General features: G+C 46.4%; 1 protein-coding gene across 4 annotated transcripts in view; it reads left to right on the forward strand.

The window, feature by feature from the left end:
- The first annotated feature begins 1,762 nt into the window (after positions 1-1,762).
- LOC124012345 (rho family-interacting cell polarization regulator 2-like) overlaps positions 1,763-27,548 on the forward strand; it is a 98,602-nt gene continuing 72,816 nt past the window's right edge. The window contains exon 1 of one of the 4 annotated variants that reach the window (XM_046325848.1): positions 1,763-2,193. In XM_046325848.1, coding sequence (XP_046181804.1) covers positions 2,109-2,193 — 85 coding nt within the window. In that variant the 5' untranslated portion in view covers positions 1,763-2,108. Of the gene's footprint in view, positions 2,194-22,068; positions 22,335-27,548 lie in introns of those variants that run through there. The other 3 variants (XM_046325850.1, XM_046325851.1, XM_046325852.1) reach the window with 3 other exon arrangements.

Consider the following 27,548-nt stretch of genomic DNA (forward strand, 5'->3'; position numbering starts at 1 on the left):
GACAACCATCTCTGCAGCACTACACAAATCATGCCTTTATGGTAGTGGCCAGACGGAAGCCTCTCACCTCAGTAAAATGCACATGACAGCCTGCTTGTAATTTGCCAAAAGGCACCTAAAGGACAATATTCTCTGGTCTGATGAAACCAAGATTGAACTCTCGGGCCTGAATGTCAAGAGTCACGTCTGGAGGAAACCTGGCACCATCCTTACGGTGAAGCATGGTGGTGGCAGCATCATGCTGTGGGGATGTTTTTCAGTGGCAGTTTCACCTTCCAACAGGACAACGACCATAAGCACACAGCCAAGACAATGCAGGAGTGGCTTCGGGATAAGTCTCTGAATGTCCTTGAGTGGCCCAGCCAGAGCCCGGACATGAACCCGATCTAACATCACTGGAGAGACCTGAAAATAGCTGTGCAGCGAAGCTCCCCATCCAACCTAACAGAGCTTGAGAGGATCTGCAGAGATGAATGGAAGAAACTCCCCAAATACAGGTGTGCTAAACTTGTAGTGTCAACCCAAGAAAACTTGGGGCTGTAATCGCTGCCAAAGGTGCTTCAACAAAGTACTGAGTAATGGGTCTGAGTACTTATGTACATGTGATATAATTTTTTTCAAAAAAAAAAAATCTAAAATAAAGTTTTTGCTTTGTTATTATGGGGTATTGTGTGTAGATTGAAGAGGGGGGGGAATGATTTAATACATTTTTGAATAAGGCTATGACGTTCCAAAATGTGGAAAAAGTCAAGGGGTCTGAAGAAGAACAGGAAGAGGAGTATGAGGAAGAAACTGTGTGCTCGCGTTTACCCCATTCCCTTATGGAGAGGAGGGACACAAGTATATGCCTCCCAAGCAGGAAGCAGCCATTCCAAGGAAATCAAACTGGAATAGTGGACAGGAGGCAATCATTCCAACAGGACAGGAATGTTGATGAGGGGCTACTACAGTAAAAACCCAGCACACACAATAATGTACCAACAATACTAGTTTATGAACACTGTGTGGGTCTACTAATTTTACTTCTTGACCCTGAGTTTGAGAATGTTAAAGTAGACTTTTTACGTAGGTCTCTGTTTAGGCCTAGATCTGTGTCGCTTCTGCAGTGCATACTGTACGACCTTAGGTAATCACAGCACAGTATCTGTTGATTTGAATATGCATGTTGGAAGTATAATAACATTGCCAGCAGCCACCGCCGCCCGCCCACATCTCTGTGGCCCCTTTAGATGAGGGCTGAAGTGAAGAAGTAGAGTTAGCAATCCCATGATCACCTCCGGCAAGCCGTGAGGCAACGACAAGCCGAGACAGACACACACGCACACACACCTCTGAGTCTGTAATGTACACAGACACACACGTACGCACACACGCAAACGCACACACTAGAGGCAGAGGGACCGAGCACCTCATGTCCCCGCTGTCCCAAAATAAAGCAGCTAATTATGCCAGCTAATCAGCAGCCACTTGGGCTGACTCACTGAACAGTGCTCCTGCATGTTCAGTGCTCCACACACACACACGCGCACGCACACACACACACACACACACACACACACACACACACACACACACACACACACACACACACACACACACACACACACACACACACACACACACACACACACACACACACACACACACACACACACACACACACACACACACACGTGTGTACTTGAACTCCAACACTCTCTCTCGGTTTCACAAAGGAAATTATGAAATCATTTGTGTTGATGAAACTTGGTTGTGGTAGTCGTGAGGGCTTCCCACACACACTCTCTCACACACTCCCCTCCGTCCGTCAGTCTCCACACACACTCCCGTCCATCCATCCCCACACACACACTCGCCCTGGTGCAGTGTGTGAGTGATCAGTCAGAAGAAGAGCAGCTCACAGTCATTGTCTGCCTGCCTGGCTTCTCTGCTCAGGCTGGATCTGATTCCTGACAGGGAGCGGCCAGCCATCGCCCGGAGCAGGAAGAAGAGGCCACACAACGCTGATTCAATTTTACACTGGAGTCACCCAGAAACAAACCAACCGATCCTTAACCACCCAGAGAAGAAAAATAGAAGGGAAAAAAAAGACGAGGGGAAAAGAAGTGATGGCTTTTGCCGACATTGGAGAGGACCAGGATGACCTAAATGAAGTGATGCGTGAGGAGATGGAGGACGTCTTCATCTATGATGGTAGGAGGGATGGGTGGGTGGATGGTTAGAGGGTTGGGTGGGTGGATGGATGGATGGTTAGAGGGATGGGTGTGTGGTTGGGTGAATGGGTGGGTGGGTTGTGCTACATGGGGTCAAGAGGGTGAGGGAGGCTGCTTGTTGTTTTAGTAGGCAGCAGAGAAAGCCTCAGTCTGCTTGTTTTTTTAGTAGGCAGCAGAGAAAGCCTCAGTCTGCTTTTTTTTAGTAGGCAGCAGAGAGAGCCTCAGTCTGCTTGTTTTTTTAGTAGGCAGCAGAGAAAGCCTCAGAGTCTGCTTGTTTTTTTAGTAGGCAGCAGAGAAAGCCTCAGTCTGCTTGTTTTTTTAGTAGGCAGCAGCCTCAGTCTGCTTTTTTTTAGTAGGCAGCAGAGAAAGCCTCAGTCTGCTTGTTTTTTTAGTGGGTAGCAGAGAGAGCCTCAGTTTGCTTGTTTTTTTAGTAGGCAGCAGAGAAAGCCTCAGTCTGCTTGTTTTTTTTAGTGGGTAGCAGAGAGAGCCTCAGTCTGCTTGTTTTTTTAGTGGGTAGCAGAGAGAGCCTCAGTTTGCTTGTTTTTTTAGTAGGCAGCAGAGAAAGCCTCAGTCTGCTTGTTTTTTTAGTGGGTAGCAGAGAGAGCCTCAGTCTGCTTGTTTTTTTTTAGTAGGCATCAGAGAGAGCCTCAGTTTGCCTGTTTTTTTAGTAGGCAGCAGAGAGAGCCTCAGTCTGCTTGTTTTTGTTTTTTTAGTAGGTAGCAGAGAGAGCCTCAGTTTGCTTGTTTTTTTAGTAGGCAGCAGAGAAAGCCTCAGTCTGCTTGTTTTTTTTAGTGGGCAGCAGAGAAAGCCTCAGTCTTGCTTGTTTTTTTAGTGGGTAGCAGAGAGAGCCTCAGTTTGCTTGTTTTTTTAGTAGGCAGCAGAGAAAGCCTCAGAGTCTGCTTGTTTTTTTAGTGGGTAGCAGAGAGAGCCTCAGTCTGCAGAGAGAGCCTCAGTTTGCTTGTTTTTTTAGTAGGCAGCAGAGAAAGCCTCAGAGTCTGCTTGTTTTTTTAGTAGGCAGCAGAGAAAGCCTCAGTCTGCTTGTTTTTTTAGTAGGTAGCAGAGAAAGCCTCAGTCTGCTTGTTTTTTTTTAGTGGGTAGCAGAGAGAGCCTCAGTTTGCTTGTTTTTTTAGTAGGCAGCAGAGAGAGCCTCAGTTTGCTTGTTTTTTTAGTAGGCAGCAGAGAGAGCCTCAGTCTGCTTGTTTTTGTTTTTTTAGTAGGCAGCAGAGAAAGCCTCAGTCTGCTTGTTTTTTTAGTGGGTAGCAGAGAGAGCCTCAGTTTGCTTGTTTTTTTAGTAGGCAGCAGAGAAAGCCTCAGTCTGCTTGTTTTTTTAGTAGGTAGCAGAGAGAGCCTCAGTCTGCTTGTTTTTTTAGTGGGTAGCAGAGAGAGCCTCAGTCTGCTTGTTTTTTTAGTAGGTAGCAGAGAGAGCCTCAGTCTGCTTGTTTTTTTAGTGGGTAGCTGAGAGACTCTCAGTCTGCTTGTTTTTTTAGTGGGTAGCTGAGAGACTCTCAGTCTGCTTGTTTTTTAGTGGGTAGCTGAGAGACTCTCAGTCTGCTTGTTTTTTTAGTAGGCAGCAGAGAAAGCCTCAGAGTCTGCTTGTTTTTTTAGTAGGCAGCAGAGAGAGCCTCAGTCTGCTTGTTTTTTTAGTAGGCAGCAGAGAGAGCCTCAGAGTCTTGTGTGGGTGTTCTTGTATAACTCGCATATGTTTAAACCAAACATTATGTACCACAAGAGGGTATTTTAACTGGTAATTTATTTTACCGTCTTGTTTTTATAAAAACCCAACATAATCACAACATGCATAGAATTTGACTTTCCACTATGATGGTAGGAGAATTGAATTATAAAGTGAATGGGTTTTTTGGACAGTCGTCCAGGGAGAGTAAAACAACTGTACTGACAGCTGGTGAAATGATTTTCTCTTGCTTAAGTCTTCCATCCATCCGATAGGATCCATTCCACTTCAGCTTTCAAAAACTCATATGCAAACTAGTTTACCATTACAAATTTTATTATGGTAATATATAAAAAGGACATTATAATAGTCAGTTCAGTTGCAATAGTATTTTTAGAAGCAAACATACAATCCATTATAAACAGCATGCAGGGTACTCGTAGATTCATATATGGTCATTATGTCAGTTCTTTCATGTATGATAATGTCTAGGTTGGTTGAACCACTTTACACGAAATGAAACGAGTCAATGGTAATTTACCTTCTTTCCTTGTGATCAGAAACACACACACACATGCACGCGCACACGCGCGCAAACACGCATACACACACACACGCATTCAGGAGGTAGACTCAGAGTAGACTCTTCCACATTTCACTCTGCAACAGAGCGTCCAATCGGACAGATGCATTTATTCTTGGTTCTCCTCGATTGAAGGTTTCAGTATAGATCGCTTACCGTTTCAATTGAATTGGCTCTTTGGATTTAGGCTCAGAGCTATACAGTATATATGGTAGTATTTTCAATGCGAATAATATTCAAAGATTTTATTAACTTTGCTCTAAATGCAAATTGTATGTGAGAGACTATATTCACTACATAAATGACCATCTTGTCTCCAGGTAACCTAGTGGGGCGGCAGGTAGCCGCGGTTAGAGCGTTGGGCCAGTAACCGAAAGCTTGCTATATCAAATCCCTAGCTGACAAGGTAAAAATCTGTCATTCTGCTCCTGAGCAAGGCAGTTAACCCACTGTTCCCCGGGTGCCGAAGAAGTGGATGTCGATTAAGGCAGCCCCCCACACCTCTCTGATTCAGAGGGGTTGGGTTAAATGTGGAAGACTCATTTCAGTTGAATGCATTCAGTTCGGTATACCCTTTCCCATTCTGTAATGATACAGTTACTTCCAGGGGTAATGACCATCTTGTTCCCACCATAATGCAACAGTATGCTTACTACAAGAGGTATCACCCTGTTCTGCCTTATGGGAGAGGGAGAAGGATGGTGAGAGGGAGAGAACAGGGGAGCCTTACAATACAGGAGTGCTCTTACCCCTCTGTGTAAACAAATAATGGATTTATTTGACTCGTCATGCCTAGGCTGCCATAGAGTAAATGATGACTAAGACGGTACTTTTCCCTGCAGTGGTGAGTATGGCAGCAGAACTGTCAGAGTTCAGACTACTATAGAGGGATAAATAATGAACAGTGGCTCAGAGCTCCATCTCTCTTTCACTTCTCACTTTCTCTTTTTCTTTCTTTCTTTCTTTCTTTCTTTCTTTCTTTCTCTCACTCACAGTTTCTCTTGAATTAAAACCCCCCGAACAAACCTGAAAGATGTGCTCCTAAATCAATATTTTATTTCATCAGAGATACAATACAGCTTAACTTTAGAATACAGCTAAACTTTACAATACAGCTTACAACACAGCTCAACTTTACAATACAGCTTACCATACAGCTCAACTTAACATTGTAAGGTGGGTAGGCTTCTTTATAAGGCTCATAATTGTTGTTGTTATTATTAATATTATTATCTTTTCATCTGAACCTAATTTAATCAAAAGAAATGTGTGGATAGGGTCCAGTTTGTATGTGTGTGTGTGTTAGTGTTCCTATGGTGTGTGTGCATGTGGGCGGCAGGGTAGCCTAGTGGTTAGAGCGTTGGACTAGTAACCAGAAGGTTGAAAGTTCAAACCCCCGAGCTGACAAGGTACAAATCTGTTGTTCTGCACCTGAACAGGCAGTTAACCCACTGTTCCTAGGCCATCATTGAAAATAAGAGTTTGTTCTTAACTGACTTGCCTAGATAAATAAATAAAAATAAAAATGCTGTGATTTAAAACTGTATGGTAAGGGGCCAATTAATCAGTGGTGTCACCATAAAGTGCCTTCAGAAAGTATTCATACCCCTTGACTTATTCCACATTTTGTTGTGTTACAGTCTGAATTCAAAACAATTTTCTCACTCATCTACAAACAATACCCCATAATGACAATGTTAAAAACATGTTTTAGAAATGTTTGCAAATGTATTGAAAATAATATACAGAAATATCTCATTGACAGTTAAAGTTGGAAGTTTACATACACTTAAGTTTGGAGTCAATAAAACTCATTTTCAACCACTCCACAAATTTCTTGTTAACAAACTATAGTTGTGGCAAGTCGGTTAGGACATCTACTTTGTGCATGACACAAGTCATTTTTCCAACAATTGTTTACAGGCAGATTATTTCACTTATAATTCACTATATCACAAGTCCAGTAGGTCAGACGTTTACATACACTAAGTTGACTGTGCCTTTAAACAGCTTGGACAATTCCAGAAAATGATGTCATGGCTTTAGAAGCTTCTGATGGGCTAATTGATATCATTTGAGTCAATTGGAGGTGTACCTGTGGATGTATTTCAAGGCCTACCTTCAAACTCAGTACCTCTTTGCTTGACACCATGGGAAAATCAAAACAAATTAGCCAAGACCTCAGAAAAAAATTGTAAACCTCCACAAGTCTGGTTCATCCTTGTGAGCAATTTCCAAACGCCTGAAGGTGCCACGTTCATCTGTAGTACGCAAGTATAAACACCATGGGACCATGCAGCCGTCATACCACTCAGGAAGGAGACGTGTTCTGTCTCCTAGAGATGAACGTACTTTGGTGCGAAAGGTGCAAATCAATCCCAGAACAACAGCAAAGGACCTTGTGAAGATGCTGGAGGAAACAGGTACAAAAGTATCTATGTCCACAGTAAAATGAGTCCTATATCGACATAACCTGAAAGGCCGCTCAGCAAGGAAGAAGCCACTGCTCCAAAACCGCCATAAAAAAGCCAGACTACGGTTTGCAACTGTACATGGGGACAAAGATCATACTTTTTGGAGAAATGTCCTCTCGTCTGATGAAACAAAAATAGAACTGTTTGGCCATAATGACCATCGTTATGTTTGGAGGAAAAAGGGGGAGGCTTGCAAGCCGAAGAACACCATCCCAACCGTGAAGCACGGGGGTGGCAGCATCATGTTGTGGGGGTGCTTTGCTGCAGGAGGGACTGGTGCACTTCACAAAATAGATGACATCATGAGGCAGGAAAATGATGTGGGTATATTGAAGCAACATCTCAAGATATCAAGTTAAAGCTTGGTAACAAATGGGTCTTCCAAATGGACAATGACCCAAAGCATACTTCCAAAGTTGTGTCAAAATGGCTTAAGGACAACAAAGTCAAGGTATTGTCTAAGCCCTGACCTCAATCCTATAGAAAATGTGTGGGCAGAACTGAAAAAGTGTGTGCAAGCAAGGAGGCCTACAAACCTGACTCAGTTACACCAGCTCTGTCAGGAGGAATGGGCCAAAATTCACCCAACTTATTGTGGGAAGCTTGTGGAAGACTACCCAAAACATTTGACCCATATTAAGCAATTTAAAGGTAATGCTACCAAATACCAATTGAGTGTCTGTAAACTTCTGACCCACTGGGAATGTGATGAAAGAAATAAAAGCTGAAATAAATCGTTCTCTCTAGATTTATTCTGACATTTCACATTCTTAAAATAAAGTGGTGATCCTAACTGACCAAAGACAAGGAATGTTTACTAGGATTAAATGTCAGGAGTTATGAAAACTGAATTGAAATGTATTTGGCTAAGGTGTATTTAAACTTCCGACTTGATTCACACCCCTTTTCTATGACACTCCAAATTGAGCTCAGGTGCATCCAATTTCCATTGATCATCCTTGAGATGTCACTGCAACTTGATTGGAGTCCACCTGTGGCTATTTTGTTAGACTTCAGTGCGGCTTTTGACATTATCCATTAGAGTCAGGTGCTGGAAAAACATACACTATCGTTCAAAAGTTTGGGGACACTTAGAATTGTCCTTGTTTTTGGAAGAAAAGCACATTTTTGGTCCATTAAAATAACTTAAAATTTATCAGAAATACAGTGCAGACATTGTTAATGTTGTAAATGACTAATGTAGCTGAAAACGGATGGTTTTTAATGGAATATCTACATAGGTGTACAGAGGCCCATTATCAGCAACCATCACTCCTGTGTTCCAATGGCATGTTGTGTTAGCTAATCCAAGTTTATAATTTTAAATGGCTAATTGATCATTGGAAAACCCTTTTTCAATGATGTTAGCACAGCTAAAAACTGTTGTCCTGATTAAAGAATGCCCATTTCTTTGCTTTTTTAGACTAGTTGAGTATCTGGAGCATCAGCATTTGTGGGTTCGATTACAGGCTCAAAATGGACAGAAACAAATCATTTTCTGCCGAAACTCATCAGTCTATTCTTGTTCTGAGAAATGAAGACTATTCCATGCGTGAAATTGCCAAGAAACTGAAGATCTCGTACAATACTGTGCACTACTCCCTTCACAGAACAGCGCAAACGGTCTCTAACCAGAATAGAAAGAGGGGTGTGAGGCCCGGTGCTCAACTGAGCAAGAGGACGAGTACATTAGAGTGTCTAGTTTGATAGACAGATGCCTCACAAGACCTCAAATGGCAGCTTCATTAAATAATACCCACAAAACACCAGTCTCAACGTCAACAGAGAATAGACGACTCTGGGATGCTGGCCTTCTAGGCAGAGTTCCTCTGTCCGGTGTCTGTTCTTTTGCCCATCTTAATCTTTTATTTTTATTGGCCAGTCTGAGATATGGCATTTTCTTTGCAACTCTGCCTGAACCACCAGAGGTCTCTTCACAGTCCCCAAGTTCAGAACAGACTATGGGAGGCACACAGTACTACATAGAGCCATGACTACATGGAACTCTATTCCACATCAAGTAACTCATGCAAGCAGTAGAATCAGATTTAAAAAACAGATACAAATACACCTTATGGAACAGCGGGGCCTGTGAAGCAACACAAACATAGGCACAGGCACATGCATACACACACACGATAACAGGCACTCTACACACTTACACATGGATGTTGTGTTGTGAATTTGTGGTAGTAGAGTAGGGGTCTGAAGGTCTTGGCAGCAGCTAATGGGGATCCATAATAAATACAAATACAAATTCAATTGTAAAGTCCCACAGTTGACAGTGCATGTCAGAACAGAAACGATACCATGAAGTCCAAGGAACTGTTTGTAGATCTCTGAGAGATAATTGTGAGGAGGCATATATCTGGGGAATAGTATAAAACTATTTCTAGTGTTAAAAGTTTCCAAGAGCACAGTGGTCTCCATTATTGGCAAATTGAAAAAAAAATGGAACGACTCTAACTCTGCCTAGAGCTGGCTATCCGACCAAACTGAGCAACCGGGCCAGAAGGTCCTTGGTCAGGGAGGTGACCAAGAACCCAATGACTACACTGACAGAACTGAGACGGGAAAACCATCTCTACAGCACTTCACCAATCTGGGCTTTATGGGAGAGTGGTCCAGATGGAAGCCACTCCTGAGAAAAAGGCCCATGACAGCACGCCAGGAGTTTGCAAAAAGGCATGTGAAAGACTCTGAGAGCATAAGGCAAACGATTCTGTGGTCTGATGAGACAAAAACTTAACTCTTTGGCCTGAATGTAAAGCGATATGTCTTGAGAAAACCAGGCACAGCTCATCACCTGTCTAACATCATCTCTACCTTGAAACATGGTGGTGGCAGCATAATGCTATTTGGATTATTTTCTGTGGTAGGGACTGGGAGATTAGTAAGGATAGAGGGAACAAAGAATGGTGCCAAATACATGTAAATCATTGATGAGAACCTGCTTCAGATGAGAACCTGCTTTAAGATTTACGTTCCAATAGGACAATGACCTCAAGCATACAGCCAAAGCAACACTGGAATGACTTCAGAACAAGAATGTGAAAGTCCTTGAGTGGCCCTGACAAAGTCCAGACTTGAATCCCATTGAACATCTGTGGAAGGACTTGAAGATTGCTGATGGTGGCCCCTCCAAATCTAATTTAACATCTTTTGAGAAAATCTGTGAGGAGGAATGGGAGAAAATCCCCAAATCTAGATGTGCAAAGCTGATACAGACATAACCAAGGCATATCAAAGCTGATACAGACATAACCAAGGCATATCAAAGCTGATACAGACATAACCAAGGCATATCAAATCAAATCAAATCAAATCAAATCAAATCAAATTTATTTATATAGCCCTTCGTACATCAGCTGATATCTCAAAGTGCTGTACAGAAACCCAGCCTAAAACCCCAAACAGCAAACAATGCAGGTGTAAAAGCACGGTACAGACATAACCAAGGCATATCAAAGCTGATAGAGACATAACCAAGGCATATCAAAGCTGATACAGACATAACCAAGGCATATCAAAGCTGATACAGACATAACCAAGGCATATCAAAGCTGATACAGACATAACCAAGGCATATCGAAGCTGATACAGACATAACCAAGGCATATCAAAGCTGATACGGACATAACCAAGGCATATCAAAGCTGATACAGACATAACCAAGGCATATCAAAGCTGATACAGACATAACCAAGGCATATCAAAGCTGATACAGACATAACCAAGGCATATCAAAGCTGATACGGACATAACCAAGGCATATCAAAGCTGTGATTGCTGCTAAATATGCTTCTACAAAGTATTGACTCAGGGGTGTGATTACTTACAGTATGTAAATTAGATATTTATATATTTAATTTTCAATAAATGTGCAAACATTTCTAAAAGCTTGTTTTCACTTTGTCATTATGGGCTATTGTGTGTAGATGGGTTAGAAGAAGATTCAGGCTGAATTCAATGTAGAAAATGTGGACTGATCAAGGAGTATGAATACTTTCTGAAGGCTCTGTAAAATAAAAAATAAAAAGGCATCAGCACAACAGCGCAATTGTGACTAAAATAACACACAATGGATGCCTTTCTCTTTTTTTCTCTGAGTGAGCTTCATAGGTTATTCAAAGGACTAGCTGCCTGTGAGAAGGCTGAGGAAAGTGTTGAGCCTGTATGTCCCAAAAAGCCATGGTTGTGAGTTCCGACCGGAAATGATGTAACCGAGAAGGGGTACGAGGTGGACCGAGATGAAGAGCTAGTGTTAGCAGGGGTGGAGAGTTTAAATAAATCAGTGTTTGGGAAACTGGGTCAAGAGGGGCAGAAAACCCAAAGAAAGGTACCACTTCAGTGAAAGGAGGGAAGTTTATAAAAGCCCCTTGTTGACCTATACAGTAGTAGTGTATCTGGGTCCTGTAGTACTGTTTCACTACCTGGTCTAGTCGTCTCTCCTCGAATCAGATGCCTCGTTGTGCTTCCACGGTCCTCACTTCCGTGGTCCTTGCTTCCACGGTCCTCACTTCCGTGGTCCTCGCTTCCACGGTCCTCACTTCCGTGGTCCTCGCTTCCACGGTCCTCACTTCCGTGGTCCTCGCTTCCACGGTCCTCACTTCCGTGGTCCTCGCTTCCACGGTCCTCACTTCCGTGGACCTCGCTTTCACGGTCCTTGTTTTCGCGGTCCTTGCTTCCACAGTCCTCGTTTCCACGGTCATCACTTCCTTGATCAGGCAGAGTGGTGCATGCAGGGTGTAGATCCTCTGTTGCAGGCTATTGCTGCCACAATGATACTTGAGCTGCACAGCTCCACATAGTTCAAATACATTTTTATGTATATCAAACCTTCCATACAAAACAGGTGTAGTCCAGTGTGCCCTTTACAGTCAAGGCAAGCTTTGATTTGCCTTGTTCACCTGTGCCCCAAGACCAGCCTCTACATTTGCCAAAGGGCATTGCTAGAATGAAGTTCAATGAACTCAACCACTGCTGCGGTGCATCTGTGAAACACTACTCAACGTGACACAGCTGCCCAGGGGAACCACCATGTTGTCACCTATAGAAAATGGCCCACTACAGTACACACAGCAGCTTTCCTGCAACAGCCTGCAGGGTTAAAGGAGGACAAATATATCACTGTGAACCACAAGGTATCTCAGTGTGTGTACTACTGTAGCCAACAAGAGTGTGTGCATGTGTGCGTGCTAGAACTTGTGATATGCAGCGACTCAGGCAGGGTCAGCGACGCAAGAAGCAGGTTTGAGTTTCACAAATCCATTTATTCTCTGTGCCTCTCCTTGTCAAGACATGTCTTGTTGCCTTGTGTTACTGCTACCCAGGAAACTGTATCCTCACAGGGGCCTTGCTGAGCCCACTGAGGTAGTACTGTATTACACAGGAAACACACACACACCCTGCATACACACACGCACATGTATGCACATACACACCCTCCCTCCCTTCCTACCTCTCTCTCTCTGTAATGATTGACGAGGGGAAGAAGGAGGGAGCAAAGGATACATGATTCCTCTCACAGACTCATGGTCTCATGGTCTAATGGTCTAAATCTGAAGCAGGGTCTCAACATTATAAAGTCTAAATCTGAAGCAGGGTCTCAACATTATGAAGTCTCTGGATCTGAAGCAGAGTCTCAACATTATGAAGTCTAGATCTGAAGCAGGGTCTCAACATTATGAAGTCTGGATCTGAAGCAGAGTCTCAACATCATGAAGTCTCTGGATCTGAAGCAGGGTCTCAACATTATGAAGTCTGGATCTGAAGCAGGGTCTCAACATTATGAAGTCTGGATCTGAAGCAGTGTCTCAACATTATGTAGTCTCTGGATCTGAAGCAGGGTCTCAACATTATGAAGTCTCTGGATCTGAAGCAGGGTCTCAACATTATGAAGTCTCTGGATCTGAAGCAGGGTCTCAACATTATGAAGTCTCTGGATCTGAAGCAGGGTCTCAACATTATGAAGTCTGGATCTGAAGCAGGGTCTCAACATTATGAAGTCCCTGGATCTGAAGCAGGGTCTCAACATTATGAAGTCTGGATCTGAAGCGGGGTCTCAACATTATGAAGTCTGGATCTGAAGCAGGGTCTCAACATTATGAAGTCTGGATCTGAAGCAGGGTCTCAACATTATGAAGTCTCTGGATCTGAAGCAGGGTCTCAACATTATGATGTCTGGATCTGAAGCAGGGTCTCAACATTATGAAGTCTCTGGATCTGAAGCAGGGTCTCAACATTATGAAGTCTGGATCTGAAGCAGGGTCTCAACATTATGAAGTCTCTGGATCTGAAGCAGGGTCTCAACATTATGAAGTCTGGATCTGAAGCAGGGTCTCAACATTATGAAGTCTCTGGATCTGAAGCAGGGTCTCAACATTATGAAGTCTAGATCTGAAGCAGGGTCTCAACATTATGAAGTCTGGATCTGAAGCAGGGTCTCAACATCATGAAGTCTCTGGATCTGAAGCTGAGTCTCAACATTATGAAGTCTAAATCTGAAGCAGGGTCTCAACATTATGAAGTCTGGATCTGAAGCAGGGTCTCAACATTATGAAGTCTCTGGATCTGAAGCAGGGTCTCAACATTATGTAGTCTCTGGATCTGAAGCAGGGTCTCAACATTATGAAGTCTGCCAGTGTCTCAACACAATGCATTCAATCATAACATTGTGCCTCCGAGTGGCATGGTTTGGTTTGCCCTGGAAATTAATCAGAGAGCGCTGATGTTTTGGGCATCTGACAACTGAGAGGAACAGTTAGGGTTCTGTGTGTGGAACTGTCTGGCACAACTAGTACCAGTATCCCAAAACTGAGGAACAATGGCACAAGACACTAATGTTTACTGAGTGGCTTACACTTTGTGGTAAAAAGAAGAAGAAGATTCCATACCACGCTGCCTCTTGTACTCTCAATCCCATGGACATGATTTAGAACATTGTGAGGAATGTGTGCTTTGTTGCATGGTATGTTTGTCCTTACATTTTTGGAGAGTGAGTGTGTGTTTGAAGGTGTGTGTTTACAAACGGACAGAGGTCAGGCCTTGTAAGCCCTGTGGTGGTTGGAGAAGGGGAAGAGGAGAGGAGGAAGAGAAGACACGTGGAGGAAGAGAAGGGGATGAGGGGGAGGGGGAAGAGAAGGAGGGGAATGGGAGGAGGAGTGGAAGGGGAGGAGGAGGAGAAGAGGAGAAGGGGGGAAGGAGGAGAGGGAGGAGGGATTGAGAAGAGGAGAGGGGAAGAGCAGGAGGAGAAGGAGGATGAGAGGGGAGGAGGACAGGAGGACGGTAGGGAAGAGAGGGAAGAGGATGGGAGGAGTTGAAGAGGGTATATTGAGTCAGTCCTAGGTCATGTCAGCTCATGACACACCACTCCAGGCCCAGAGAACACACACACTCTGTCTCTTTCTCTCTCTCTCTCTCTGCCAAAGGGCTGGGGTCGAAGCCAAGATGAACTTCTACCCTCTCACCTACAGACTCTAACCTACCAAAAAAATGTTGACTGTCTGTTCTGTGTATGGGGACAGGGGAATGGGAAACAATGGGGGCAGGGGAATGGGAAACAATGGGGGCAGGGGATTGGGAAACAATGGGGGCAGGGGAATGGGAAATAATGGGGGCAGGGGATTGGGAAACAATGGGGGACAGGGGATGGGGAAACAATGGGGGAAGGGGATTGGGAAACAATGGGGGACAGGGTATTGGGAAACAATGGGGGCAGGGGATTGGGAAACAATGGGGGCAGGGGATTGGGAAACAATGGGGGCAGGGGAATGAGAAACAATGGGGGAAGGGGAATGGGAAACAATGGGGGCAGGGGATTGGGAAACAATGGGGGAAGGGGAATGGGAAACAATGGGGGACAGGGGAATGGGAAACAATGGGGGCAGGGGATTGGGAAACAATGGGGGCAGGGGTTTGGGAAACAATGGGGGCAGGGGATTGGGAAACAATGGGGGAAGGGGAATGGGAAACAATGGGGGACAGGGGAATGGGAAACAATGGGGGCAGGGGATTGGGAAACAATGGGGGAAGGGGAATGGGAAACAATGGGGGACAGGGGAATGGGAAACAATGGGGGCAGGGGATGGGGAAACAATGGGGGGCAGGGGATGGGAAACAATGGGGGCAGGGGAATGAGAAACAATGGGGGAAGGGGATTGGGAAACAATGGGGGCAGGGGTTTGGGAAACAATGGGGGGCAGGGGAATGAGAAACAATGGGGAGAAGGGGAATGAGAAACATTGACTGGTGTTCACGTTAGTGGCAGCCTAGCCCTAGCTAGCATATTACTATGCGTTTTCCTCTCTCTGTTGATGAAAGTTGCATCCATTGACCTGTTTAGCCTGAACAAGCTTCCACAAGGCTTTCTTCCACAAACACAAGTCTTTGTTTGTCTTTCTACAGTAGCAGAACAAGTAGAGAGAAAATAACAAAAATGGAATGGGGAAAAAACGGGGAGTAGAATGTTTCATTTTCTATGGAGCTGTAAGTCATACGCTTGTTTCACTGACACAACAAGTCACGTTGTTATGACACAGTCAGTGCAGTTCAAATAAAACAATGAATGGATTTTCTATGGAACTGCAGTATGTCACAAGCTTGGAGCCAGTGAGATGCTGCCCCCCCCATCTTTTTTTTCTCTCTCTGCACAGTCTGGGGGGAGGGAGAGAGATGACCATAGAAATATCATTTGTGATGGGTAGAACATTCTGTGATGGGTGGATCCCATTTATATGGTTCTGGCCTTGTAGGTAGCTTAGGGCTGGTGGGTTGTGTGTCATAGAGGAACACCTGGCGCCAACAGGTTCCTTTCCTACCAGCCCACAGTAAAGCTGGTGCTTGGGGGCTGGACGTAGGCCTAGCTGCAGCAGTCAAAGCCCTGTCATTATCACCAAAGGAACTGTGCTACAGGGCATGACAGCCCTATAATCTGCCCACGTCTGAACAGCAGTGTCTGTCTCACTGCTACCCACCCAAAAAGAAAACATACACAGAACAGCCAAATGGTTGCGTGAATTCTCAAAGTCATTTTAAAGGCCGCAAGGGCTAGACCCCCCACCATCCACATTGGCCTACACACACTTCACTCTGCACAGTAGAAGTGGTTCAGTGCTAAAGGACTCAAGGAGGTATTCCCTCATACTTACAATGAACCAGGCAATTTCCAGTGTGGTAGAATAGCCCTGAGACATTGCTGTATATGGCCTCCATTACTATGGTGTCTAGTAGGGTGTAAATGTAACCATAGACTCAACAGCAATCTGCATATTTCACAGAGCCCTCCCCCTAACACTCTCTGTCTCACTGATCCCTCCCTCTCTAATCCTCCCTGTTTCACTGATCCCTACCTCACTAACCCTCCCTGTCCCACTGATCCCTCCCTCTCTAATCCTCCCTGTCCCACTGATCCCTCCCCCCATCCCACTGATCCCTCCTTCCCTAACACTCCCTGTCTCGCTGATCCCTCCCTCCCTGTCTCACTGATCTCTCCCTCCCTAACCGTCCCACTGATCCCTCCCTCTCTAACACTCCCTGTCTCACTGATCCCTCCCTCCCTGTCCCACTGATCCCTCCCTCCCTAACACTCCCTGTCTCACTGATCCCTCCCTCCCTAACACTCCCTGTCCCACTGATCCCTCCCTCCCTAACACTCCCTGTCTCACTGATCCCTCCCTCCCTAACACTCCCTGTCTCGCTGATCCCTCCCTCCCTAACACTCCATGTCTCACTGATCCCTCCCTCCCTGTCCCACTGATCCCTCCCTCTCTAATCCTCCCTGTCCCACTGATCCCTCCCCCATCCCACTGATCCCTCCCTCCCTAACACTCCCTGTCTCGCTGATCCCTCCCTCCCTAACCCTCCCTGTCTCACTGATCTCTCCCTCCCTAACCGTCCCACTGATCCCTCCCTCCCTAACACTCCCTGTCTCACTGATCCCTCCCTCCTTAACCCTCCCTCCCTAACACTCCCTGTCCCACTGATCCCTCCCTCTCTAACACTCCCTGTCTCACTGATCTCTCCCTCCCTAACACTCCCTGTCTCACTGATCCCTCCCTCCTTAACCCTCCCTGTCCCACTGATCCCTCCCTCCCTAACCGTCCCCGTCCCACTGATCCCTCCCTCTCTAACACTCCCTGTCTCACTGATCCCTCCCTCCTTAACCCTCCCTCTCTAACACTCCCTGTCCCACTGATCCCTCCCTCCTTAACCCTCCCTCTCTAACACTCCCTGTCCCACTGATCCCTCCCTCTCTAACACTCCCTGTCTCACTGATCCCTACCTCCTTAACCCTCCCTGTCTCACTGATCCCTCCCTCCTTAACCCTCCCTCTCTAACACTCCCTGTCCCACTGATCCCTCCCTCCTTAACCCTCCCTCTCTAACACTCCCTGTCCCACTGATCCCTCCCTCCTTAACCCTCCCTCTCTAACACTCCCTGTCTCACTGATCCCTCCCTCCTTAACCCTCCCTCTCTAACACTCCCTGTCCCACTGATCCCTCCCTCCTTAACCCTCCCTCTCTAACACTCCCTGTCCCACTGATCCCTCCCTCTCTAACACTCCCTGTCTCACTGATCCCTACCTCCTTAACCCTCCCTGTCTCACTGATCCCTACCTCCTTAACCCTCCCTGTCCCACTGATCCCTCCCTCTCTAACACTCCCTGTCTCACTGATCCCTCCCTCCTTAACCCTCCCTCTCTAACACTCCCTGTCCCACTGATCCCTCCCTCCTTAACCCTCCCTCTCTAACACTCCCTGTCCCACTGATCCCTCCCTCTCTAACACTCCCTGTCCCACTGATCCCTCCCTCCCTAACACTCCCTGTCCCACTGATCCCTCCCTCCCTAACACTCCCTGTCTCACTGATCCCTCCCTCCCTGTCTCGCTGATCCCTCCCTCCCTAACACTCCATGTCTCACTGATCCCTCCCTCCCTGTCCCACTGATCCCTCCCTCTCTAATCCTCCCTGTCCCACTGATCCCTCCCCCCATCCCACTGATCCCTCCCTCCCTAACCCTCCCTGTCTCGCTGATCCCTCCCTCCCTAACCCTCCCTGTCTCACTGATCTCTCCCTCCCTAACCGTCCCACTGATCCCTCCCTCCCTAACACTCCCTGTCTCACTGATCCCTCCCTCCTTAACCCTCCCTCTCTAACACTCCCTGTCTCACTGATCCCTCCCTCCCTAACACTCCCTGTCTCACTGATCCCTCCCTCCTTAACCCTCCCTCTCTAACACTCCCTGTCTCACTGATCCCTCCCTCCTTAACCCTCCCTCCCTAACACTCCCTGTCTCACTGATCCCTCCCTCTCTAACACTCCCTGTCTCACTGATCCCTCCCTCCTTAACCCTCCCTGTCCCACTGATCCCTCCCTCCTTAACCCTCCCTGTCTCACTGATCCCTCCCTCCTTAACCCTCCCTGTCTCACTGATCCCTCCCTCCTTAACCCTCCCTCTCTAACACTGCCTGTCTCACTGATCCCTCCCTCCTTAACCCTCCCTCCCTAACACTCCCTGTCTCGCTGATCCCTCCCTCCCTAACACTCCATGTCTCACTGATCCCTCCCTCCCTGTCCCACTGATCCCTCCCTCTCTAATCCTCCCTGTCCCACTGATCCCTCCCCCCATCCCACTGATCCCTCCCTCCCTAACACTCCCTGTCTCGCTGATCCCTCCCTCCCTAACCCTCCCTGTCTCACTGATCTCTCCCTCCCTAACCGTCCCACTGATCCCTCCCTCCCTAACACTCCCTGTCTCACTGATCCCTCCCTCCTTAACCCTCCCTCCCTAACACTCCCTGTCTCACTGATCCCTCCCTCTCTAACACTCCCTGTCTCACTGATCCCTCCCTCCTTAACCCTCCCTGTCCCACTGATTCCTCCCTCCCTAACCGTCCCCGTCCCACTGATCCCTCCCTCTCTAACACTCCCTGTCTCACTGATCCCTCCCTCCTTAACCCTCCCTCTCTAACACTCCCTGTCTCACTGATCCCTCCCTCCTTAACCCTCCCTCTCTAACACTCCCTGTCTCACTGATCCCTCCCTCTCTAACACTCCCTGTCTCACTGATCCCTCCCTCCTTAACCCTCCACATCCCACTGAGCCCTCCCTCCCTAACCCTCCCTGTCTCACTGATCCCTCCTTCCCTGTCCCACTTCCACTCTCACCCTCATGTGTCACCCTTCTCTAACCCTGCCTCCCCGTCACGTGGTATGTCCGAGTGGGTCTCCCCATGTAAGTGTTCACAAGTGCTGCGGTTGCAAGGGAGTGAGAGAGGGGTGTGTGTGTGTGAGGGGTGTCGGCTGAGATGTCTTAGAGAGGTCCCGCGTAACATTACCTTCTGCTGTGTGAATTAGCCTAACTAGCGAGGAAGAGGAGGCTGTTAGTTAAATGCCACGTTACGTCAAGAAAAGGAGGATTCTCTGCCTCGTCATGACCAGAGGGAGAGCTCGGCCTGGAGGGGAGGGGAAACCGGGAGGAGGTTAGTAAAAACTATTGGGAGGTGGGCTGCCAGAGCCCATTCCCCTACTGCCAGACAGCAGTCTCTTTTGACCGACTTGCATAGCCCAATCACCTGACACTAGCCTAATAGCATACCAGAGAAATGATGCTACCTCTCAACACCCCTGTTGGTCTACTACAGACTGATCTGGGACCAGTCCTGACTCTAATCCTTCTACCCATGGCTCTGGTTTCTAATCTGAGCGGCTCCTTTAAGTGATTCTACCAGGCTGCTGGGTCTGTTTGTTGGCTCTCCAGTAAATATAGCTGCTGGTCGGGGGCTGTTGATGACAGCTAGCCGCAATTACAGGATGAACTGTAAGCCAGCTGAGAGGAGAGGAGGAGAGAGAGAGGAGAGAATGCTACTATGGAGGGGGTCTGTGCTCTGTAGCTTCAGGTGGAAACACACTGCCTGCCTGAGTGAGAAACCACAGAGGTTTACAGAATACAGTGTTCATATAGACAGAACAGTGGGATGACAGATTTACATCACCGCAACCTCTGAACAGTATTCATCGCCTAGCAGTGACAATACTAATAGATGGGTTGGTTGTTCAGCAACAAAACCGACACGTGAGCAGTGCTCAACTACAGGGCAAAACAGACTGTGTTGGCTTAGATTGACAACACGTTAATTATATTTAGTCTCCAATTTTGATTGAAAACATAAATCAAGTTGCACAATGAGCACTTGTCTCTCCAATACATGGTCACAGTTGTTGGTTAGCTAGCTAGCTAAAATTGTTTTCCATATCAGCATAGACGTGGCACCAGTCAAAACACCTCAAAACAAGACAGGTATCAAGAACAAGATGAAACGAGCTGAAAGGAGCCTCTTATGATTTCCCATGGCAGTTTCTTGTCATTGTTGCTAGCAATCTAGCCATCCAGAACCATACCAATACATGGCCTTCTGTCCCTCTGAAGCGAGTGCAGTTTTCGTGACGTTCTCAGCTAACCCGTCTATAGATATGTTTTTCATATCCTCTGAACAGTATTCACCTCCCAGCAGTGATAATACTTATACAGTAGGTATGTTTTTCATATCCTCTGAACAGTATTCACCTCCCAGCAGTGATAACACTTATACAGTAGGTATGTTTTTCATATCCTCTGAACAGTATTCACCTCCCAGCAGTGATAATACTTATACAGTAGGTATGTTTTTCATATCCTCTGAACAGTATTCACCTCCCAGCAGTGATAATACTTATACAGTAGGTATGTTTTTCATATCCTCTGAACAGTATTCACCTCCCAGCAGTGATAATACTTATACAGTAGGTATGTTTTTCATATCCTCTGAACAGTATTCACCTCCCAGCAGTGATAATACTTATACAGTAGGTATGTTTTTCAGGATTTTCATTTAGTTTCAGGAACCGAAACAGCACTCTGGGACAATTTTGCACCGCCCTATGGGACTGCCGATCACGACCGGTTGTGATACAGCCCGGGATCAAACCAGGGTCTGTAGTGACACCTCTAGCACTGAGATGCAGTGCCTTATACCGCTGCGTCACTCGGGAAAATAAAACCATTTAGAATACTGCTGTGCTGTGCCAGGACAATAGCAGTTGGCACAATTCATTTATGCTCATATAAAGGTTGCTTACCCTCGAAATCAAGTTGTAACTTTAATTGGTATCATGGTACATAAAGGACATAAAATACACAATGCAGTGACATGGATACAAGTGAAGGATTTCCACCGATGACTCCTTCTTTACAAAGTTCCTTCCTCTGTATTAAAATGAGACGGATTGATTCGATCAGACAGTCCGTTTTCTGCCCATCCCTCGCCCTTGGTACTGGAACCAATCAAGGGTGGATACCAATCAAGTTGGCAGCGCTGGATTACGACAACCATATCTGGCCTGTCATCATAGTAAGGGCCAGTTAGTTGAAGTGGAAATCTATTTTCTTGGCCATGACACGCCTGTGCCATGATGTAGTGTGTCTGCAGTCCATTAGGCCTAACACAGTTAAGGTATAGGGATTAACTTGTTTGTCCTGTCCCTGGTTCCATTTAATGTGTTTGTTGTTTGCTGTCTGCCTAATGCAATTTCTGAAACCAGTCTTGAGGCAAATTCATCTGTGTGGCTAGAACTTCAGTTCTGTTCTGAAAATAATATTCAGTTGTCCTTGAGGAGGATTGATGTTCAAAGTAAACTTAATATCTGTGACAATGTAATGGCTTCATCGATTATATTCACATGATTTTTCATCCATAGAGAATAAATAACCCTTTGTCATTAAAATCCACCACTCTCCATACCTAAATGGGGCCCGTGTAGCCTGGCCTTCAAATAGGCTGCTACCCTTTTGCTAATCTCGATCGGTTTTCATAGCCTATCGTTAGGGGCAGTGAAAATGGAAGAGCCAGTTCATACCGTGACAGCTGCGCAAATACAGTGGGTAGACACGGGATTTACCCCAGTCTGTCGCCCCGGTTGGCATGCACGAACAGCAGTGCCCAACTACTAGTGCCGAAAGCCGATGGCATTGCAGAGATGCCAACTCCTCGCCTGTCGTGTTGTGAGAGCACGAAACGGCCCCGCCTACTGTTACAACTCTGCCTTTTCATTGGTCCAACGTTAGCCAGGGCGAGCGCTACAAACCTAAACTGCAATGCACATGATTTTCGGTACGAGCGTGGGGCTGTGTAGCCTGTGTTTGTTACATTAGGAATAATGCCTAAGTGAAAATATATGTAGTTCATAAGGTAGTCAGGAAAGACATTTTCCGTAAAGCACTGTCGAATTCATTGTTTTAGTGATCCAGTGGACCAAAAGTTCACGTTGGAAAGCGGAGCTTCTCCTTTATGCACGGATGGAGCGGCGCAGTTAACAGACAATACATAGGATTCAGTTCAAGTAAGTTTTTCAGAGGTGAGTAGATTTACTCTCTCGTGTATTTAGACTAGTTAAGACATCTGTCTGAGAGTTCCTTATATTTTTAGCTAGAGCAAGTGTGCGAGCTCGATGAGTAGGCTAGATCACTTTGCGCCTTTATTCAATAATAACGGAGTAGAGATTGAGTGAGAACGGCTTCTAGTAGGGCAGTGGCTTAGTAAACGACAGTGATACACACTTAAAGAAATAGTAAACTGAACACTACATTATGTAGGTGATTTGTTTTGCCTTAGTAAAACAAATTATTTGATGCATCTATAAAACCATTTTGTTCATACCAACATCAAATGCCTTGGAATTTGATTTAATTGATAGACTCCACTATTTTGATACTGTCCGCGATATCGTGAGGCTAAACGGATCATAATTGAGTCTCTTGACGTCCCAGTAAACATGTTTCTTCCTGGGTTTGTCGACCACTTTCTCTCGATTTGCTTTTGACCACAGGGGTCGCGTCATCGCGATCCGTGGTGAGGTGAATGTCCTCATCACAGAGCCGCGGTGTGGAGCGCAGTGGTTGGGCTTTAGGACAATGGGTTTAGATGTCCTCTTAGCGATTCGAGAATAGGAGGAGTGGAGAGTTGCTCCAGAGGTGTGTGTGGGATTGTGATTCACTACGTGTTGTAGACAGGCGAGTAGGACCCACACACAACTCAACTCTTATGGACTGAGTGAAGTGGGTCAGCAAGCAGGGATTTCAGAACTCCTGCAGGTTTTGGAGAGGTCAGGGGGCATTAGGCCATTGTCAAATTCAGTAACTGGGCTTTGTTTACTAGATCAAATCAAATTGTATTGGTCACATACACATGTTTAGCAGATGTTATTGTGGGTGTAGTGAAATGCTTATGCTTCTAGATCCTACAGAGCAGCAGTATCTAATAGTTAATATCTAACAACTCCACAACAAAACCTAATATCTAACAAATTCCACAACAAAACCTCATACACACAATCTAGTAAAGGAATGGGATGAAAATATATAGGTATGAAATATATGGATGAGCAGTGACAGAGTGGCTAAGATGCAATAGATAGTAAGGAATAGATAGTGAAGGATACAGTATACAGTATAAATCAGTTGTAAGGCTAGAGATCACTGCCCATTCATCATTTTATGGGGTTGGTGGAATGATTCAGTATCTTATCCATTTACTCTTTGTATTCTCTCACAACATAACCATGTGCTAATAGAATGGACCATCAAAGGTAGTACCATGTGATAACACAGGTTTCTTCAGGTCTGTCCTTCCTCATTGCTTGTCCTGGTATGATGCAGCCAGGAGTATATGTAAATGTCATGTTATCTAGAATGCATTATAAAAACCATCCTATAGCCCACTGCTATGCCCTCCACTCCAGCTGCATGTACTGTTTTTAGAAAGTCGCTTTAGAGTTAGTGTTTTCTCTGTGGAGAACGGCTTGCTCTGATGTAGTTAAACTGAAGTGCTTTGCTCCATTGCCAGGGCATATTCATTTTATTAAGCTGTTTGATGGTACGACTCAGGATGATGGGAGGGTAGAAGCAGGATGCCAAGGCCTAAACCAGCCAGCATGTCTGCTGCCAGACAGTCCCAGTCCCCTTCTCACAGCCTTTCCAGCGCTTTCTCTCTTTCACTCTCTCTTTCCTGCTTCTCTCTTTTTCTTTTTTCTTTCATTCTCTTTCGTTCTCCCTAAGCCGTCCTCATTAAATAAATTATTATAGCATTGTGGTCTGGAGTGAATTCAGACAAACCATTGCATGTTTTTCACTGTGTTCTTCTGCTCAATGCAACACAACAGGACTCCTGAACACAATGGAGTGTGACGCCATAGATTGCTGCAAGGAACGTCAGTCCTCAGCTCTTTTGTATGGTCTCTAATGGTGTAATAAGTAGCCTACACCAAGCACTGTGTGTGACTGTTGGTGTGTGTGATCAGTAGCCTACACCAAGCACTGTGTGTGACTGTTGGTGTGTGTGATCAGTAGCCTACACCAAGCACTGTGTGTGACTGTTGGTGTGTGTGATCAGTAGCCCACCAAGCACTGTGTGTGACTGTTGGTGTGTGTGATCAGTAGCCCACCAAGCACTGTGTGTGACTGTTGGTGTGTGTGATCAGTAGCCTACACCAAGCACTGTGTGTGACTGTTGGTGTGTGTGATCAGTAGCCTACACCAAGCACTGTGTGTGACTGTTGGTGTGTGTGATCAGTAGCCTACACCAAGCACTGTGTGTGACTGTTGGTGTGTGTGATCAGTAGCCTACACCAAGCACTGTGTGTGACTGTGTTGGTGTGTGTGATCAGTAGCCCACCAAGCACTGTGTGTGACTGTTGGTGTGTGTGATCAGTAGCCCACCAAGCACTGTGTGTGACTGTTGGTGTGTGTGATCAGTAGCCTACACCAAGCACTGTGTGTGACTGTTGGTGTGTGTGATCAGTAGCCTACACCAAGCACTGTGTGTGACTGTTGGTGTGTGTGATCAGTAGCCCACCAAGCACTGTGTGTGACTGTTGGTGTGTGTGATCAGTAGCCTACACCAAGCACTGTGTGTGACTGTGTTAGTGTGTGTGATCAGTAGCCCACCAAGCACTGTGTGTGACTGTTGGTGTGTGTGATCAGTAGCCCACCAAGCACTGTGTGTGACTGTTGGTGTGTGTGATCAGTAGCCTACACCAAGCACTGTGTGTGACTGTTGGTGTGTGTGATCAGTAGCCTACACCAAGCACTGTGTGTGACTGTTGGTGTGTGTGATCAGTAGCCCACCAAGCACTGTGTGTGACTGTTGGTGTGTGTGATCAGTAGCCCACTAAGCACTGTGTGTGACTGTGTTGGTGTGTGTGATCAGTAGCCCACCAAGCACTGTGTGTGACTGTTGGTGTGTGTGATCAGTAGCCTACACCAAGCACTGTGTGTGACTGTTGGTGTGTGTGATCAGTAGCCTACACCAAGCACTGTGTGTGACTGTTGGTGTGTGTGATCAGTAGCCTACACCAAGCACTGTGTGTGACTGTGTTGGTGTGTGTGATCAGTAGCCCACCAAGCACTGTGTGTGACTGTTGGTGTGTGTGATCAGTAGCCCACCAAGCACTGTGTGTGACTGTTGGTGTGTGTGATCAGTAGCCCACCAAGCACTGTGTGTGACTGTTGGTGTGTGTGATCAGTAGCCTACACCAAGCACTGTGTGTGACTGTGTTGGTGTGTGTGATCAGTAGCCCACCAAGCACTGTGTGTGACTGTTGGTGTGTGTGATCAGTAGCCCACCAAGCACTGTGTGTGACTGTTGGTGTGTGTGATCAGTAGCCCACCAAGCACTGTGTGTGACTGTTGGTGTGTGTGATCAGTAGCCTACACCAAGCACTGTGTGTGACTGTTGGTGTGTGTGATCAGTAGCCCACCAAGCACTGTGTGTGACTGTTGGTGTGTGTGATCAGTAGCCCACCAAGCACTGTGTGTGACTGTTGGTGTGTGTGATCAGTAGCCCACCAAGCACTGTGTGTGACTGTTGGTGTGTGTGATCAGTAGCCCACCAAGCACTGTGTGTGACTGTTGGTGTGTGTGATCAGTAGCCCACCAAGCACTGTGTGTGACTGTTGGTGTGTGTGATCAGTAGCCCACCAAGCACTGTGTGTGACTGTTGGTGTGTGTGATCAGTAGCCCACCAAGCACTGTGTGTGACTGTTGGTGTGTGTGATCAGTAGCCCACCAAGCACTGTGTGTGACTGTTGGTGTGTGTGATCAGTAGCCCACCAAGCACTGTGTGTGACTGTTGGTGTGTGTGATCAGTAGCCCACCAAGCACTGTGTGTGACTGTTGGTGTGTGTGATCAGTAGCCCACCAAGCACTGTGTGTGACTGTTGGTGTGTGTGATCAGTAGCCCACCAAGCACTGTGTGTGACTGTTGGTGTGTGTGATCAGTAGCCCACCAAGCACTGTGTGTGACTGTTGGTGTGTGTGATCAGTAGCCCACCAAGCACTGTGTGTGACTGTTGGTGTGTGTGATCAGTAGCCCACTAAGCACTGTGTGTGACTGTTGGTGTGTGTGATCAGTAGCCCACCAAGCACTGTGTGTGACTGTTGGTGTGTGTGATCAGTAGCCCACCAAGCACTGTGTGTGACTGTTGGTGTGTGTGATCAGTAGCCCACCAAGCACTGTGTGTGACTGTTGGTGTGTGTGATCAGTAGCCCACCAAGCACTGTGTGTGACTGTTGGTGTGTGTGATCAGTAGCCCACCAAGCACTGTGTGTGACTGTTGGTGTGTGTGATCAGTAGCCCACCAAGCACTGTGTGTGACTGTTGGTGTGTGTGATCAGTAGCCCACTAAGCACTGTGTGTGACTGTTGGTGTGTGTGATCAGTAGCCCACCAAGCACTGTGTGTGACTGTATTGGTGTGTGTGATCAGTAGCCCACTAAGCACTGTGTGTGACTGTTGGTGTGTGTGATCAGTAGCCCACCAAGCACTGTGTGTGACTGTATTGGTGTGTGTGATCAGTAGCCCACTAAGCACTGTGTGTGACTGTTGGTGTGTGTGATCAGTAGCCCACCAAGCACTGTGTGTGACTGTATTGGTGTGTGTGATCAGTAGCCCACTAAGCACTGTGTGTGACTGTTGGTGTGTGTGATCAGTAGCCCACCAAGCACTGTGTGTGACTGTATTGGTGTGTGTGATCAGTAGCCCACTAAGCACTGTGTGTGACTGTTGGTGTGTGTGATCAGTAGCCCACCAAGCACTGTGTGTGACTGTATTGGTGTGTGTGATCAGTAGCCCACTAAGCACTGTGTGTGACTGTTGGTGTGTGTGATCAGTAGCCCACCAAGCACTGTGTGTGACTGTATTGGTGTGTGTGATCAGTAGCCCACTAAGCACTGTGTGTGACTGTATTGGTGTGTGTGATCAGTAGCCCACTAAGCACTGTGTGTGACTGTGTTGGTGTGTGTGATCAGTAGCCCACCAAGCACTGTGTGTGACTGTGTTGGTGTGTGTGATCAGTAGCCCACTAAGCACTGTGTGTGACTGTATTGGTGTGTGTGATCAGTAGCCCACTAAGCACTGTGTGTGACTGTGTTGGTGTGTGTGATCAGTAGCCCACCAAGCACTGTGTGTGACTGTGTTGGTGTGTGTGATCAGTAGCCCACTAAGCACTGTGTGTGACTGTATTGGTGTGTGTGATCAGTAGCCCACTAAGCACTGTGTGTGACTGTGTTGGTGTG

The sequence above is a fragment of the Oncorhynchus gorbuscha genome, linkage group LG24 (genome assembly GCF_021184085.1).
Source record: "Oncorhynchus gorbuscha isolate QuinsamMale2020 ecotype Even-year linkage group LG24, OgorEven_v1.0, whole genome shotgun sequence".
Lineage (NCBI taxonomy): Eukaryota > Metazoa > Chordata > Actinopteri > Salmoniformes > Salmonidae > Oncorhynchus > Oncorhynchus gorbuscha.